At 48.2% G+C, this 18447-nt stretch overlaps 1 protein-coding gene across 1 annotated transcript in view; it reads right to left on the minus strand.

Annotated features, from left to right (window-relative positions):
* Window positions 1–857: 857 nt before the first annotated feature.
* Window positions 858–18447, minus strand: part of PCYT1B (phosphate cytidylyltransferase 1B, choline) — a 35150-nt gene continuing 17560 nt past the window's right edge. Inside the window, exons 4-8 of the mRNA XM_068144816.1 lie at window positions 16264–16415; window positions 14846–14924; window positions 8827–8969; window positions 7631–7819; window positions 858–3807 (exon numbers count right to left, since the gene is read on the minus strand). Of these exons, the coding sequence (XP_068000917.1) occupies window positions 3601–3807; window positions 7631–7819; window positions 8827–8969; window positions 14846–14924; window positions 16264–16415 (770 nt within the window). The 3' untranslated portion in view covers window positions 858–3600. The remainder of the gene's footprint in view (window positions 3808–7630; window positions 7820–8826; window positions 8970–14845; window positions 14925–16263; window positions 16416–18447) is intronic.

An 18447-nucleotide genomic window follows, 5' to 3' on the forward strand; every position in this document is an offset into this window, starting at 1 on the left:
TCATCTTTTATTAGCAGGAAGCATTTTGGTGTGGCTGCTGTGCCTTTAAACAGTTTCTCTGCTCTGCTGAAGGACACTGAAATTTGCTTATCCCAGAATTAAAAATATCTCAGCTGGGAAGTCTTTAACTCCCCATCTGCTGGTTCAGCTTCTTTCTGCCTGGGGCAGGAGTGTTCAGTAAATAAGCAACCTCTTTTCTACAGCTGTTGCAGTAAGAACTTTGTTCTTAAGGGAAGGACAAGAGGAAAAGAGGGAAGCAGGAACATTCAGGCATCAGACTGACTTAGCTGGAGGAAATCAAGGCCAAGATCCAGTGTCAGGATCCATCCCTGTGGCTTATGTTTGCTGCTGCAGTTTTACGTGAGTCTGGCACGGCTCTTGGCACACTCAGGATCATCACAGCTGCTGCTGCTGGGGATGGTCTGCAGAAGCAGTAACAGAATGGCTGCCTCTTTCCTCCATCTACAATAAAGAATTAGGAGTGGCTCCTGATGTTACTAGGCTGGGGCATAGGGTAAGGGAGGTCACACACTTTTGGTGTCTCATGCTGTGGCCTTGCCAGCTGAGGCAGCATTTCCCCATCTTTACCTTGCAGCCAGAAGAATGTAGGTGAGGGCAAAGAGGTGATCCTGTCAGAGCAGAGAGCAGCAGGATTGTGGGCAGGTTGATGAAGCTGATCTAGTGGCATTGGTGGGGGCATAAAGCCCTGGGGTACAAAGGATGGTGCTAATAAAGCATCACTGCTGTCAGTGGGGCTTATGATGAGTGTGGCAGGTTAAGGTCCAAAGCAGGACAGATGAAGGCTGTGTGTACGTGCCCAAAGGTGCTATAAAAGGAAGGTGGGAGGCAGCAGTAGCTGTTGTACACTGTTTATTTTTCATGTGGAGCTTGGCTGATAAGTAGGTCTGAACTAAAGCAACACTCATGAAAAATAAAACCCAAACCATGACTCAGAAGTGCAAAACTGCCTTCCGTGTGTCCAGAGACAATGAGGTTCTGGTTTGCTGGAGACAGCACGTGGGTATTGGTGTCTGTACCAGCAGGGCAAAGGCTTCAGCTTATTGGTATCCTACATGTGAATGGATGCCTGGTACAGTCTATGGCTTTGTTGCTGGGTAGCCACCTGTGCCTCTGAGAAACAGCTTCTGTTAAGAAGAGGTGACTGGTGAGGCTTGTTCCAGTTCCTATTTACGAGTCATGGTGCTGTCTTCCACTCAAACCACTGAGAAGGGGCTGCTGAACAGTTAAGTGCTATGAAACCAAAGCAAAATAAACCCCAAATGGTTAAGAACAACACAGACTTGCCCACCTCCGTCGCGTGTGGAGTTGGCTCCTCAAATAAACAGCACCAGTGGAGAGCAGACAGTTCCTAGGTGGGGGAGTGGTTTGTGATGGGAAGACTTTAGACTTGCTAAGGTTCAGAAAAAAATTAAGTAGTGCATCCCAGGTATGAAATTACAGTAACAGGTTGCCTAAGGCTGAGAAAGGTCTTAATTGCATCGTCCCATCAGGTGCCCAGCCAGTGGCAGCTGAACTGGCTGTGGCTCTCCCTTTGAACTTCCCACTGAAAACCACAGGTTACCCCAGTCCCTGCTCATCTCTTTGCAGCTCACTGAGGAAGGAACTGGCTTGACTCCAGGAGACAAAGCCAGTGACAGGATGTCATGGACTCGCTCTTGTAGGAGTCAGAGGCGTGTGACAAAGCGTTCCCAAAGAACCATCAGTTACCCAGTAGTGGGTGAGGGATGAAAGCTGCAGGGACTGAATAGTGTGAGGCTAATTTGGTGCCCGGTACAAAGCTCTGTAATTGACTTGCCTGGAAAGTTACCTAGAAGGGAAGAACTGAAAGGAACTCACCTACTAGTTCCCTCAGTCAGGCAAGTCTGATGGGCTAGTGGGGAACTGCTGCCAGCAGGAACTTCCAGCCTGCGTGCTCAGAGGGCTGTTCCTTCATGGCTGGTTTCATTCTTCCCTTTGTTACTCTTCTGAGAGGCACTCAGATCCCTCCCTCTCCCAGCTGCCTGTGCAGGGAACCAGCAAAGTGCTGACTGGTGCTGCCCACAGCAGCCTGGCCTGATGGGTTTGCAGCTCCAGGGAGCAGTGACATGGAGGCCACTTTGCTGCTGTGCCATAGGCCCAGGCTGCTGGTGGGACAGGCAGGCAGTGGCACCCTTGACCTCACCGACTTGACACCAAAGCTTGTGCTGGGCTGGAGAGCCTCAATGTGCCCATGTGCTGAGGAGGCTTTGCCAGGCCAAACTGCATCATTGCTTCACAGCCTTAATGCAGTGATGGGGGCTGAGTGCTGCTTCCAGCCTTGGAGCCCGGGGGTCTCCCACGCTCAGAAATCCTGCAAGTCTGCCACCAAGTGCCAGCTGTGGGACTGCATGGTGGAGCTGGACATCAGGCAGGGCTGGCTCTGCCAAGCTAGAAGGAGATCTAGCCAGTGCATAGCGGGGAGGGGAAATCTACCCTTTCTGTGCTTCTCCTTGAAGCTGTACAGGTGTCATGAACACAAATACAACCCCCCAAGCCCAATCCTCTTTAAAAGGTTCCCATTTTTCTTCCCACTTTTTCTTCCAAGTTAGGGCAGAGGAATGGCCTTGGAATCCCTGGCAGGGGTGTTCCTCTTGAACCCCTTTTTATAACTAGCTGAGTAGCATCTGAGGACAGCAGCACTGTCCTGCTTGTAGCTGTGAGCAGCAGGGTCTCCTAGGAGGTGCCAAGGCCTTGAGATTCCACCTGTCTCATAATTCACCAGTAAAAAACATCACCAACAACTTCAAACTGGTTTGTACACCACCACGTTCCAGCTGGGGCTGTCTCTTCCTTTACTTTTTTGCTTCCAAAGTGCAAAGCCCAAAGCCAGGGAGCAAAACAGTTATCAGGTAGCTGTTCAGGCACTAGGAGCACGGAGGGTGATTTGATAAAGCAAGTACAGCCCAGCTCTACCCCATACAGAGGCTTGGGCAACAAGCAGCATTCAATAGCTTGATTAAATGGGTTTCCACCAATTTGGCTGGAGAGCTCTCCTGTTTCACTGGCATGGTTTGAGGTCTGGGACAGATTCCATTCAAAAAGAAGAAAAAAAATCAGTATCTCATTTCCTGTTTGTGAATGTATTTGCTCCAGCAATGCCATTCCTTCGTGTGCCAGAAGAGCTGAAGGTTAGTAGCGTGCAGTACAACTGCATCTTCTCCATCCACAGGCTGCAGTCACCAACGTGCCTGTGTGCTGGGGAGCCGGCAGGGCTCCTCCTGCCGGCCCCACTCCTTGCTGAGTTCTCTGCTGGCCTGGGTCTAGCAGCTGCAAAGGCAGCAATGCCTGGACAGAACCTGTAGAGGGATGTCTGTCAGTCCCCAGTACTGCCTCTGGCGAGTGCTGCTGGCCTGACCTCCAGGCATGGCGAGGGAGCGGGGATAGGATAAGCTCTTCCTGAGATCTGCCTTGGTGTGCTCCAGTTGGTTTCCAGCATCTTCTCCCAGAGCATGTTTTCTGCTGTCAGAGGTACCCTGGGTGTTCCTCGCGCTTCTCCCCATCCAGTGGTTGAGTTCATTGCTTGTTCTTCTGTCTCCTGGTTAAAAAAATAGACCTTTGCTTTTACTTTTCATCCTCATCTCCCTCGCTCATGCTGCTGAGGGAGGCAGAGGCAGCTTTTGGAGAGGAAGGAGGGGAGGCTTTATTGAAGACCCAGGGTGGGGATGGAGAGCGGGACGGAGAACGGCCTCGCGTAGGGCTGCTGTTGGGGCTCTCGCGGGGAGAGAAGGCCTGCAGCATCCTGCCGCTGCGCTCCTGGAACATCTGCTTCTGCAAAAGCAAAGCGAGAAGTGAGGCACAGGGGGCAGGGGCTGTGCTGCACTGTGCTGCTCACCTGGGAGACAGCTGGGAGAGAGGTGAGGGACCTCTGTGCTGAAGCACAACCAGTTCACAGAATCAACTAGGTTAGAAAAGACCTCGGAGATCACCAAGTCCAATCTATTACCTAATACCTAACACCTCCTGACAACTAAACCATGGCTCCAAGTGCCACATCCAGTCCCTTTTTGAAAACCTCCAGGGATGGTGACTCTAAAACCTCCCTGGGCAGCACATTCCACTGGGCAACTACTCTTTCTGTGAGGAAAGGTTCTGTCCAGTTAGCCTTTGCCTCTTCTACTGTCCTTGTCATAACGTGGTTTTTACATGACAAGCTTTCTTCTTAGCTTAATCTGCCTTATCCTAAGCCAGCCGGGGGGAACTCCCTTGGGAGTTTTTCTATGTGTTGGTTAAACTGTCTTAGTCAGTTTTCTGCCTGAACTCCTGATGTTCTTGGTTTTAGGACCTTTTCCTCCTAGCATGCTGGGATGAACTGCTCATGTCCTACTAAGCTTTCTGGCTTGTCCAGACTTCTTTCCTCTTTCCCTTATCAAGAGGGGAAGACCCAGTGCCTGCCAAATACTGGCAGGCACTTCCCCAACTACCTGGAGCAGGCACCACCTAGACCCTTACAGTGAGGGTGAGAATGTCAAGATTCGGGTGTCTTTGAAATGAGAAACGTGCAGGCTCTGTGTTCTGCTTTGGTCTTTATTGCTGGTCTTGAGTTGTAAAGCTGAGTGGAGGCCTGCCAGAGCTGGTGGGATGGAAGAGACCTTTCCAGTCAAGCAAGCTGCTGAATGTTAGCACCTGTGTGGCCTTGCGCTGGGCTGGGTTACAGGAGGTGTGGCACGTCCTGCGTGGCAGCTGCAGGCTTCACGTGGAAGATGGCAAAGGTGAGAGCCCTGCTGCTTCTCCTGGGCATGGGGAGCAGGGAGCCTCAGCCTGGGCTGCAGCACTGGCAGGTGGATCGCAGGTGATGCAGGGCTGGAACGGAAGAGCCAGCCCAGACACAGGTAAGTTTCTGCTTAGGTCCAAGAGCAAAGTACTTGTGCAGAACGTGTTCTGAGTCTGCCTGCTTGGGCAGCTGCAATCCACAGACTTTCTCAGCTTGTTCCTCCTCCCCTTTCCTCTGCAGTGACTCTGTGATTACCTCCCTCCCGGCCAAGGAGCATGTGGCTGCCCATCTTGCTCTTCCTCCCCCTCTTTGCAACTCGGTATTCCCTGCCAGTGGAGAGGCAGATGCTAGCTTTTCCCATCAGGTTTCTGGTGTTTGCTAATTCTGGAGGTTAACCATAGGGCACAAACACCAAACTTGGCTGTTCCTCTATGAGCTCCCTCACTTAATTTATATCCTTATCACATTGGCCTTCATTAAATTAGTTTTAGAGTCTGGGTGTCACTGTGGTGCAGAATGACAGAACAGTTCCTGCCTGGAGCCACACTTAGCAAGGCTCTCACTGCATAAAGATCCATACCATATAACCTACCCCTCCACTGCTGCTATGCCCAAAATAGCCAAGACTGCCTCAAATCTCAGGAGTTAGCAGATGGTGGTTGCTCCTAGTAAGTGGTGCCAGGAAGCTTTCAGGTGGAGGAAGGTTTCTGCTGTTAACAGCTATGAGAATGTCACTAGGGCTGGCAAAGCCCTGGAGCCTGTTGAAATTCAGTGGCAGGAGTGAAAAATTTCTCTTTAGATCAAAGGAAGTGAGGTTTTTTTGGCTTGACTTAGTCTGTTTCATCCTCACACTGAAGATAACTGCCAACAGAAGAAAGCTGTTTGATAGGAAATATCTTTTTCCCTGACCAAGCAAAACACTTTTGACTCCTTCCTGCCCCTGGTGCCTTAGCAGCCACTTCAGAAAGCTCAGTAACATTGTGGTGCTTGTGTTGTGCTGCTGCTGGGGGAGGTGAAAGTGTCCCAGCTTGGTTGGTATGCCATGTGGGTAGGTCAAGGGATGGAAAGGAGAGTCCTGCTTTCCTGCTGAGGCCTTCAGCCAGGCTTAGGACACCTGTTCCCTACTTCAGCAAAGTTTGTTGCCTGAGCAAGCTGGTGCTCCTTCAGCAGGATAAATGCCTGGCCAGCCCACATTGCCTCCTTTAACCTTCAGGCTGCTAGCTAAACCCACAGCTTCTGCAGGAGGGAGAGGTGGTGTAATTCACCTGTCTCCAGTATGACTCTTCCCCTCCCGCTGTGCTCTAGCAGGGTTCCGTAAGTCAGGCCCTTTGCAGGCAAGGTCTTCCTAAGAGGGATGCTCCTCAGGCTGCTGGGTGTTGAAGCAGCAGAACAAGTGTTAATGGCTTCCTTGAAATGCCGGAGGATAAGACAAGGCCGGGTGTGTTCTGCACCTTTACCAGAGGTGGGAAAGCAATTTCAAAGCCTTGGTTCAAGCAAGTTCAGGAACACTCAACCAGCTCAGGGAAATAATGCTTTGCTTTTGGCAGACTTGCTACCAGACAAAAAATCCCTGCCTGATTCAGAGCTTTGCTGCCTAGAGTGTCAACATATGCTTTACCAAACAAGTGCCAGGTGGGCTTTACAGACTGCTGCTGATTCCTACAAGGCCACACTTGGGTCCAGGCTGTGGGGATGCAGTGTGGCATAAACACTGTCCCTGGGTTGTATTTGCAGCCTGCAAGATTTATCTGAGCCCCTGCTGATGTCTGAGGTGATGCAACCCTCCTTGACTCCCTCTGTGCACAGAGTATAGGGAAGCTGGCCCTTTGAAGGAACACTTGGTCCTGAAGGTACACTTCTGAGGGAGATTGGCATGGAAACCCTGCCCGTGAACCTTGCTATCCCTCTGCTGCCTGCTTGGTGCTGAGCAGCACTGCAATGAACCCCACTGCTTTCTGCTTCCATGGAGCAGCATCTCTGCCATTAGGACCTGCGTGCTGGGCTGTGCGGTGCTTCTCTCATGCCAGCACAGACATTTCCTGCCACAGTAATCGTTGTCTCTGGCCCCTCTGTGACTCTCTCACGTGGAGGATTGCACAGGTGAGCAAAACTGCTCCTGAATTATAGACATCTTGATATTTGAAAGCTGACATTTGGACCTTTTTCATAAATGGGCATTTTTTGTGTGTGTGTGTGGGGGGGGTTATGTGGCCTTTACTTATAGAAAATTGATGCTGGCATAAAGCCTAACACAATAATTATTTGTGAAATAATAACAGCATATTAATGGCATGCAAGTTACTGATCTAGGAATCCAGCATGCCCAGAACGATTCCTGGACTCTTAATGTCAACATTAAAAGCAACATCTAACTAACAGTGATGAGGGAAATGAATGCTAATAACAATGTTGACACTAATAACAAGCTATCCTTATTTTTAAAGTCCTTCCTGTTGCCACGGCTCAACCTGAGTTCTAAAAAGCCACAACCACCTCTCAGCTCTGGTGTCACTGATGCTTTTCCTACAACACTGGGAGGAAATGTCACTCCTCTTGTTCTTAGCAAAAGTTTCTGTGGCTGGGACATTAAATCAGGAAACAGGAGGCCACTTTCCCTTGCCCCTCCCTTTGTAGAGCAGCATCACATTCGGCATTGTGCCTTCACAACAGACACAAATGAGCCCTAAGAATCTACAGCCACAAGTAGCAAATCCCCTGGCTGCAGTGCTGGCTCTGATGTGGGATCCAGCAGGCAGGTCTGCTCTTACCCTGCTGTGCTGGCTTTCAAAACAAAGACTGCAGCAAAAGAATCTGGTCTCAATCTGTGTTCAGAAGAGAAATAAAAGCCACCCAGGCTTCCCGGGATAACAGAATACCTACCCATGCTCCGTCGGGTCCAAACAGCTCTAAAAAGTTGCCAATAAATTCCCTGGACTTCTCTTCCCATTTCTGGATGAGGTCATGGCTCTTCTCTTCCACCTTGTAAACAAATTCTTTTGATTTTTCTTCCACATTCTTGACTTTTTCTTTCATTTTGTCCACCTGGTTTTGAAAGCGGTATTTCTTCTCCTGTTTTAAAAGCAGGGACAGAAAAGTTAAGATATAAGGACTTGGAAATAATTACCCTTTGACAGCTGAGAAGAAGAAAAAAAACATTGCATTAATAGATTCTAATCCATATGTCTTTGGTTAACTATTGCCATGGTATTTTTATAAATGCAAATTTAACATTTGTGGTACCAATGCAGGAGGTCTGTGAAGCCTGCCTTGTGCTGTGGAAGGGACTGATGGAGATCTTTAGGTCCAACTTCCCTGCCAGAGCAAGACTCTAGAATCTAGTGCAGGTCACACAGGAACACATCCAGACAGGGCTGGAAAGTCTTCAGAGAAGGAGACTCCACAACCTCTCTGGGCAGCCTGTTCCAGTGCTCTGTGACTCTTACAGTAAAGAAGTTCTTCCTCAGTTTGAGCTGGAACTTCCTGGGCTTCAGTTTACAACCACTGCCCCTTGTCCTATCCCAGGGCACAAGTGAGCAGAGGCTGTCCCTTCCTTCCTGACCCCTAGCTCTCATATTTATAGACATTTATTAAATCCCCTCTCAGTCTTCTCTTCAGACTAAGCAGCCCCAGGTCTCTCAGCCTCTCCTCACCAGGCAGTGCTCCAGTCCCTTCAGCATCCTTGTAGCCCTCCCTTGGACTCTCTCTAGCAGATCCCTGTCCCTCTTGAACTGGGGAGCCCAGAACTGGATGTATGTCAGGATCCATCAGAGTCTGAGGCTGGAGAAAGCATACCTTATGCTACAGCAGCTTAACCTTGGAGCTGCTGAAGAACAAATCTGAGAACCCCTAAGGCATAAGAAAATCTTTATGTGAAAGCATGAGATGGAAATGAAACTGCTGCTGAATGGGAGTGAGGAAAACAACCCTCAGCTTACCAGCTGCTTTTAAATCAACTTCTTCCCAGCTGTTTTTAAAGCAGCAGGAGGAAGGAAGATATGTCTTTTCTCAACCTTTAACTCTACATTGGGGGTCCCAGGAGAGGGTTTTGGAGAAGCAGCTGCAGATGGTGTACTCACATTTATGAAGCTGACATTCAGCTGCTTGGCTGTGTATCCTCGTTGGAGGTTGCGCCGGGCGTACACGTCGTAGTCCCGGACGATCCTGGTGATGATGTCTGATGTGGAGATGCCTTCGGTTCTCTGAGTTGGTACAAACATTCCTGAGCAAAGTGGGAAAAGAAAGCCTGCTGAGGAAACCACGGCAGGACCAGGCACTGCAGCAGATGAACACAGAAATGCCTGACCCAAGGTAAGGGCCTTGCAGTTCTGCCTGGTGTATTCCTAGCTCTTTCAAGTTGCTCCCCTGAGTGCCTAGGGAAAGTGTTAGGTTACTGTACCCTTCATTTGTCTCCAGGCCTTCAGAAAGGCTGAAACTTGTTCTCTTCCCAATGTCAGCTGTGATGTAGAAGTGATTAGACTGGCAGGGGCTCCCCAAGCCAGGAATGCTCAGTCTCATGGTTCTGGCCATTCCATGAGTGCAGCCCGCCCTTAGTGTCACATAAAGGAGCAGTAGGGTTAGCTCTCACTCCTGCCACTGAAAGGCCATTTGCTGCCCTCCCGTGTATTTTCACTCAAGTGCTGTACCACTTGATGGTCTTTGTTCTGCTGAGCAAAACAGAGCAGCCTCTGGCCTTGGCATAAGCCAGGAAGCACCTTCAGTAAAAAGATGTGTGCCAGTAACTGGAAGACACCCTGGAGATGCCAGAAGCTTGTAACAGGAAGGTGAAGTATAATGGTAGTGTGAACAACTATGTATATGCTGTAGGGACTAAGGGTATTGGTCTCCATCACCCCATTTCATCTACACCTGGCTATGTCAGTGGCTCCATACCCACTCTCCCTGCACCAACAGATCAGTCTCTAAGCAGCCTGGCCCTTTATTAATACTGCTTGCATTTGCCTCAACGCAGCTGAGGTATAGATTGCTTTCTAATTGCTCCTCATCAAGGCAGGATCCCTAGAGCTGTTCACAGAATCACAGAATGTTAAGGGTTGGAAGGGACCTCAAAAGATCATCCAGTCCAACACCCCTGCCAGAGCAGGAGCACCTAGAGCAGATCACACAGGAATGAATCCAAGTGGGTTTGAAATGTCTCCAGAGAAGGAGACTCCATAACCTCTCTGGGCAACCTGCTCCAGGGTTCTGGCATCTTCATAGGGAAAAAGTTTTCCCTTATATTTACATGGAACCTCCTCTGCTCCAGCTTGCCCCCATTGCCCCTTGTCCTGTCATTTGGCATCACTGAGCAGAGCCTGGTTCCATCCTTCTGATGGAGCCTTTCACACCTTTATAACCATGAATGAGGTCAGCCCTCAGGCTCCTCCAAGCTACAGAGCCCCAGCTCCCTCAGCCTTTCCTCAGCAGTGAGATGTCCCACTGCCTTTAGCATCTTTGTGGCTCTGTGCTGGACTCTCTCAAGTAGTTCCCCGAGGTCCTTCTTGACCTGAGTGGCCCAGAACTGGACAAAATATTCCAGATGTGGCCTTACTAGGGCAGAATACATGGAGAGGAGAATCTCAGCCTACTAAGCACACCCCTTCTAATCCACCCCAGGACTCCATTGACCTTCTTGGCTACAAGAGCACTTTTCTGGCTCATGATCATCCTGTTGTCCACCAGGATGCCCAGGTCCTTTTCCTCTACACTTCTCTCCACCAGGTCAGTCAGTCTCCAACCTATCCTGGCCCATGGGGTTGTTCTTTCCCAGGTACAAGACTCCATCCTTGTCCTTGTTGAATTTCATTCAATTTCTCCCTATCCAACTCTCCAGTCTTTCCTGGTCTTGCTGAATGGCTTTGTCTTAAAAGGATGCTGTAGCTACTGGCAAATTACTGCTCAGGCATTGCTCTGTGAGTAGATGTCTGGGTGGTTGTGTTGATCTGCTAGAGGGCAGGGAAGCTTTACAGCAGGGTCTGGGCAGGTTAGACTGAAGGGCCAAGGCTAATTGTATGAAGTCCAACAAGGCTGAGTGTCAGGTCCTGCACCTGCATCACAACAACCCCATGGTGAGCTAGAGACTTGGGGATGTGTGGTTGGAAAGCTGTGACTCAGAGAGGGATCTGGGGGTATTAGTTGACAGCCAGCTGAACATGAGTCAGCAGTGCACAGGTGGCCAAGAAAGCCACTGGCATCCTGGCTTGGATTAGAGACATTGTGGCCAGCAGAGACAGGGAGGTGATCATCCCCCTGTGCTCAGCACGGCCCAGGCCACACCTTGAGTGTTGTGTTAGCTCTGGGCTCCTCACTACAGGAAGGACCTGGAGGGGCTGGAGCGTGTCCGGAGAAGGGCCTGGAGCACATGGCCTGTGAGGAGCATCTGATGGAGTTGAGGATGTTCAGTCTGGAGAAGAGGAGGCTGAGAGGAGACCTCATTGCTCTCTACAACTACCTGAAGGGAGGTTGGAGTGAGGAGGGGGCAGCCTCTGCTCCTTGGTGGCAAAGTGACAGGGTCAGAGGAAATGGTTTCAAGCTGCACCAGGAGAAGTTCAGGCTGGATGCTAGGAAATACTTCTTCAGTGAAAGGGTTGCAAACATTGGAATGTTCTGCCCAGGGCAGTACTGGAGTCACCATCCCTGGGGGTGTTCAAGCAGTGTGCGGAGCTGGTACTTAGGGACATGGTTTAGTGTTGACCCTTCAGTGCTGGGTTAAGGGTTGGACTGGATGAGCTTGGAGTACTCTTACAACCAGACATATTCTGTGTTTCTGTGATTTCCCAGCATTAAAGAAAGATCTGGAGAAGAAATCAAGAAGCTTAGCAGCCTCTTGTGCCTAAAGGCTATGTGATATTTTTCTCTTTCTGGTCTCTAATTAATATTCTGCTAAAAGATTATTTCAATCACGAACAGGGAGGTTTCCCTCATAGTGCTTTTCAGGCTTGCAGCAGTCACTCAGGAAACTATTTTTGGCAGTAGTAAAACCCACTTGGAGCCAGAAGCCTTTATAGATAGGAGCTACAAGAGCACATGAACAAAATCCAAAGCCTACCCTTGCTAAGCCCAAGTGGAATTGTTTTAAGCAGATGCGTAAGACCACCTATGAGAACATTACCTTTAGTCACTGCTTTATTTTTGTATGCTTCATGGATTGGACTGATTCATGCTTTCCAAACTGACTGTCACAGATGTGCAGAGGTTTAGTCAGCACACCCTGACCCAGCTCACCGTTGTCTCTGTGCCCTCCCACCTGCTGAAGGGAACATATAGGAACCTACAGGAGGAGCTCCACAGCTCCCCTTTGCTTCTCTGCTCCCCAGCAACCCAGTGTGGGCAAAGGGGAGTACTGGAACTAAGGGAAACAAACAAATACATCCACAGCATTGCTCTGCTTAAAACAAAACCCCTAGGAGAAGGGAAATTCACCACTGTAGTAATGCTGTTCTGGAGCATTAGGGCTACCATAGAATCATAGAATGCACTGGGTTGGAAGGGACCTTTAAAGGTCACCTTGTCCAACCCTCCCGCAGTAAGGAGAGACATCCCCAATTGCATCAGGCTGTTCAGAGTCCCACCAAGCCTGACTTTGAATGTCTCCAGGGATGGGGCTTCCACCAGCTTCCTGGGAAACCTGTTCCAGTGTTCCACCACCCTTGTGGTAAAGAGGTTATTCCTGATGTCCAATCCAAACCCTTCTCTAGTTTCAAACCACTGCCCCTTGTCCTGTTGCTACATGCCCCTGTAAACACTCCCTTCCCAGCTTTCTTATAGGCTCCCTTTAGGTACTGGAAGGCTGCTCTAAGGTCTCTTTGGAGCCTTCTCTTCTCCAGGCTGAACAGCCCTAATTCTCTCTCAGCCCATCTTCCTCAGAGAAATGCTCAGCCCTCTGAATATTTTTGTGGTTGTCTTCTGGACCTGCTCCAGGTCCATATCCTTCTTGGACTGAGGGCTCCAGAGCTGGACACAGTACTCCAGGTGAAGTATCTCCAGAGCAGAGTGGCAGAATCACCTCTCTCCAACTTCTGTCCATGCTTCTTTCGATACAGCCCAGGCTGCCATTGGCCTTCTGGGCTGCAAGTGCACACTGCTGGCTCATGTCCAGCTTCTCATCCACCAGCACCCCCACATCCTTTTCTTCAGGGTTATCAGATCATCCCCCAGCCTGTATTGATAACACAGCACTAGATCTCCCAGTTTACATGTAAAAAAATGCAGCCTTACAAGACTGAAGTCACTTCTCCAGCATCTCACAGTGCCAGATGCAGGGTGGACCTTTGTTTTATTTCCTAGTGAAGTAAGGTGGTGCTGACTCTGAAACTGTAGAACAGCAGTTCCCAAAGGAGAGCTGTGTGAGCCTGACACCACAGTGAGGTTTGCAAGTGGCAAAAGATCAAGAACTGTTGCTATAAAAAGCTTATTCTTTCAGCTCTGGTCAATACCTGGTCTACTGCTGTCACTGTATAGCTTGAGAAGGTCACTCTGCATGACAAATTACTATCAGGCAGTTTTGCTCTGAAATCTTTTTAAGTCTCCAAATAGATGTTTAGGCAGACCAGGAAAAGGATGTGTTTGCCAGGGTTTGAACCAACACCTTTAGGGAGCAAAAGAAAGGTATGATCAGTCCCTTCTCCTGTGTTGCTCATTGTGTTACAGGATAGCTGCTGCTGGCAAATGTTGGCCAAGTAGTACCTCCTCTGATTTAATTCAGCCTCCTTGAACTGAAGAGAGGCAAACTAATGATGATTTTGGCTTGTTCAGTGTAGTCAGCCAAACTCCTAAATAGACATAGAATCATAGAATTGGTTGGAAGGGACCAGCAAAGGTCAACAGGGACATCCCCCACTAGATCAGGTGGCTCAGAGCCTTTTCTAGCCTGACCTTGAAGATCTTCAGGGATGGGGCTGCAGCTACCTCCCTGGGCAACTTGTCCCAGTGTTCCACTATCTTCATGGTAAAGAACTTGTTCCTAGCATCCAATCTAAATCTCTTTTTATCTAATTTCAAACCATCATCCTATCACTGTAGGCCTTTGTAGTCCCTCTGCAGCCTTCTTGTAGGCCCCCTTCAGGTACTGGAAGGCTGCTCTTAGGTCTCCCTAGAGCATTCTCTTCTCCAGGCTAAACAACCCCAGCTCTCTCAGTCTGGCCTCACAGCAGAGGTGTTCCAACCCCATGGTCATTTTCATAGCCCTTTTCTGGACCTATTCCATCAGGTCCATGTCCTTCCTGTGTTGAGGGCTCCAGCCCTGCACACAGTACTCCAGGTGAGTTCTCACCAGAGCAGAGTGAAGTGGCAGAATCACCTCTCTACCTCTTCTGGCTACTTTTCTTTTGATGCAGTCTAGGATGCCATTGGCCTTCTGGGCTGTAAATGCACATTGTTGGCTCATGTCCAGCTCCTTTGGTACTGGTTTAAACCCTCTGCCAGCATAGTGAAAAGAACCCTTGGTGCATGTGATAGTTTAGGCTGTGCCTTTATAAAAGTTCTGAGCAAATCTACACTTGGGTGTAAAAAGGAAAACAAAGATTATTCTAAATGAATTTCATTGGTCAGAGGTGAGATGTACCATAGCAATATCTCTCACGTTCTTCTCTCTGTCTCACTCCATCTTTTTCTGCTGGCATGCATGCTGTCCTGGACAGAGAGAGACTGCTTATCAGCAAAACTTGAGATAAGCATTACATCAGTTGATCCTGAGTGACTCCTGGAGACTGCCTGTGCTTCAAGACTGGGCTGTGTCAAGGAGTCATCAGTTTGTGGTTTTCACCAAATGACTGAAGCTGGCTAAGCTGCTGTGGGAACTAAACTCATTTCCATTCACTCAAAGCTCTTAATTGAGCACTCTAAAATTGTTTTTACAATCCAGAAGGGACTCTTTTGTGACAGATCTAAATGGTTTCCTGGGGGTTATGGCAGGAATTCAGCCAAGGACATCCTTTGTGGCTTCACAAAGTAAATCCATCAGCTGAAGCAAACAGGACCTACTGTTAAGGTCTAAGAGAACGTGACCTTATCTCTGCTGCTTCTGCTGCTCAAAACACAATAAATCCATTGGAGCTGAGGCTGAAAAGGAAGGTGCAAAGAATGTGAAGTTGCCCTTACCTGCCTCCTTGATGTGTTTGTATACATCATCTGAGCCAGCAGAGGAGTATGGGATGTCATCATGGGCTACAAAGTCAATCTGCCAGGGAACAGAAGAAGACTCACATGCCACCATCACTGACTTTTGGTTCAGTGGGGAGGGGGTCATTGTGGAGGATCATGTCTTTTTTCCACATCAGCTGACTTGGTTTTGACATTCTCATCCTAAAGCCATCACCTAGAATATTGCAGTAGGTTTAGGCCTACAGCTGCTGTGTTGTGTGGGCAGTTCTGAGAGAACAGAAAGCTTGGCTCCAGAAGCACTGCTGTGCTCTGTCTGTCTCTGTGTGACACCCTCTAGAAAACCTAAGCTACCCATTCCTGCTTTTGTTGCTACTGGGAGAGCCAAGTCAAGTAGCAAAGCCTTAGCTTTCAACAGCACAGAAGCAGGATGATTCTGCCTCTTTAGGGCTGTGCATATCTCTGTGTATACCTAGTGCTGCCAAGCTGTTTTTTCATCACCCAGTGATGTGAACACTAAAATACACCCTGCTTACTTATGCTTTTGTTAAGGTTCATAGCTACTGCAAGACAGCCTTTTAGAGGAGAGATGACATTTTCATGTATTTGGCCTGTTGCCATTAATAAGAAACATGCATTTAATTCAGGACTTCAGTTACTACATAATACTTCCCTGGTTCATGAACTCCTTTCCTGAAAGTCAGTTTGTGAACAATTCTTCAGTGTTATTTTGCCATTCAAAAATCCCCCTACAGAACTTAGCATATTGAGGAAAAAAAAGATAAGACAAATATAACATCTGCCAAAGATGAAGGCAAACAATGTCAGTGTTTGCCTCCTAATTTCAGTGACTGCAATTAACTGAATTAAGTAATTTTATAGATTCATAGAATGGTTTGGGTTGGAAAGGACCTTAAAGATCATCTAGTCCCAGCAGCCCCTGGCCCTGGCAGGACACCTTCCACTAGAACAGGCTCAAGGTCTCATCCAACCTGGCCTTGAACACCTCCAGGGAGGGGGCATCCACACCCTCCCTGGACAAACCTATTTCAGTGTTTGGTCACTCTCACTACAAAAGAATTTATTCCTAATACCCATCTTAATCTCTCCTCCTCAAGCTTTGATCCATTCCCTGTCATCCTGTCATTACAAGCCCTTGTAAAAAGTCCCTTCCTGGCTGTCTTACAGGCCTCCTTCAGGTACTAGAATGCTGTTTTAGAGTCTCCCTGGAGCCTTCTCCAGACTGAACAGCCCCAACTGTTGCAGGCTGTCCCCAGAGGGGAGATTCTCCAGCACTCTGATCATGTTTGTGGCCCTCCTCTGGACCCACTCCAGCTAATAGAATTTCACTGACTCTCTGTTTAGTCTCAACTGTTACTCTGCAAAGGGAAAGGGAGAGTTAAAGGGGAGAGCTGTACCTTATGTTTCTCAAGGAATTCGGGTGTCAGTGTCCAGGGTGCATCTCTGATGACCTCATCCACATAACGACAGTGTCTGAGGGCTTCGTATCGCTCCGTTTCATTCATCACAGTGAAGCCTTTGAATTTATGTGTTAAATCATCACTGCAAACTAAAATGTGGAAGTATCAACAAAGTGATGCCACACTCAGTTGAAGCAGCACGCCCACCAGTTGATTATGTCCTGATAATTCCATCAAGCAATTATTATCTTAGCTCATTTTGGTGTGCTCCAGGTAACCTTAAAGAGTTCTGCTCAGGGTTGGCAATTACAACCTCCAAGAGATCCTTTTCTGGAGCTGCAGCCAGAGTGTGAATGAGATCTTGTAGGATATCTCAGGTGGTAGGGTATGCACTGCTGAGTCAATTCAATCCCACTCTTAATGGGGTTTCTTTAACTGTGATATTTCAGGGATGAAGGCCAATGCTTTAAAACCAATCCAAAAGTGCAGCATTGGCAATCAGGGAGTGCTTGCAACCTTCATGTATTTCACAGAATGGTTGAGGCAGGAAGACACCACTGGACATCACCTAATCCAACCAACCCTCCTCACAGCAAGGTCAACTTGCTCAAGGCCAAAGATGGAGGTCACTCAGCCTCTCTGGGCCTCCCATTCCTGCTTTTTGTTCTTATGCAAACAATGCTCTAAATCGCAGCAGAACAGATTCTCACTAAATAAGCACTGATGGAAAGCAAGCTATGACAGATTTTAAAGGAATCTGTCTCTCAGTTTAGCTTGGAGGTCGGCAGTTTTCATGGAAAGAGAAATAAAGCTCGTGCCATGTCCCAGGGGGAAATTGTAGAAGGAAACCCCCTGGAAAGGTCTGGGAGAAGCCACATGCTCTGGTGGAATGAGTAAGGTTTAAAGCACAGAAATCCTGCATCCTTAACACTCAATGTGTACCAATACTTGCTTGTAAAATGGGGGGAAGCAATGCCCATGTTGCATTCCCTTTCTAGCCACAGACCACTGTATAAAACACAACGACCTGGCCTCACAACTGTAACTCTGTCCAATAGTACAGCTTCAGTAATAATTTCCCACTCCATGGGGAATGATGTGATCCCCGTTTACAGCTGGCTCCTCAGTGGTTGGCCTTCCCCACAGGTCAAACCTCTGCCTTTGGATCTCACCTGTCTGTGACACCAGGACAAACAGCAAATGCACTTGGACAAATGATAAAGGCAACATTCTTAGTGCTGCAGGGAAAGTGTGAGAGCAGCCCTGCAGCTGCTGCTTCTTTCTAACTTGAAAACATCAACCTATCAGGCAAGGTGCTGGCAAAGATGCAGGCTTTCTTTAAAATCTAAAATGGGTGTTCTTGCTGTTAAGGTTGTTAAGCAGGACAAAAAAAAAAGTCAGAAGGCTTAGATAGCCCTGGAGTTTGTGCAAAATTCATAGCCAGATAATAACAGACATATGAATTTCAACTAGCAAAAAGCTGCTCTGTCCTATTAAGCATTTTTTTGATGCCTGCTGACAAGAAATTTAATGGAGATCAAAGCATTTTCAGTGGAAAGATCCCTTCTAAGACTGTAGTTATACTTATTTACAGCCTTTATGAACTCTACAGCTACCTTCTCCTGGAAGAAAGGGTCTGCTAGAATTATTGGAAAAGATCTATTTTTGCTTACATTCTGCAGAAAGGGCTATTTTTTGATGGCTGTTCAGGGGTAGTGCAGACACAATGTCTCTGTTAGTTCCTTTTGATTCTGTAGTTCTGCTTTAATGACTGATCTGGGAAGGTATAAATGTCTATTAAATACAACTAAAGTAAACTTAGCTCCCAAGAATTGTCTTCAGAATAAGAAATAGAAGGAGCTGGTTCTGGTGCCCACAAAGACAACATCCCACCAGGGCTTTTGCAGCACAAATTGGATGTGGGTGTGGAAAGGTGCCCAGTTTTTAAACATGCTAAGACACAGTGCCTTGCTGGGAAAAGGTGCTGATGAGTGCTGGCTGCTTTGTCCTTCACTCCAAAACAGAAGGGCAAAGTGAAGCTATGCAGTGAATTTCAAAGGAGCCATGTTTTTGCCCCCGAGCTCCTTCCCTCACTTTAGACCCACCCCCCACACCTGCCCTTAAAAGCAACAACAAAACCTAGATAACTTGCATTGTTTTTTTTAAACCTCACAGTCTTGC

The sequence above is a fragment of the Melanerpes formicivorus genome, unplaced genomic scaffold (assembly GCF_026170545.1).
Source record: "Melanerpes formicivorus ecotype bairdi unplaced genomic scaffold, bMelFor1.0.p_v2 SCAF_11, whole genome shotgun sequence".
NCBI classification, from domain to species: domain Eukaryota; kingdom Metazoa; phylum Chordata; class Aves; order Piciformes; family Picidae; genus Melanerpes; species Melanerpes formicivorus.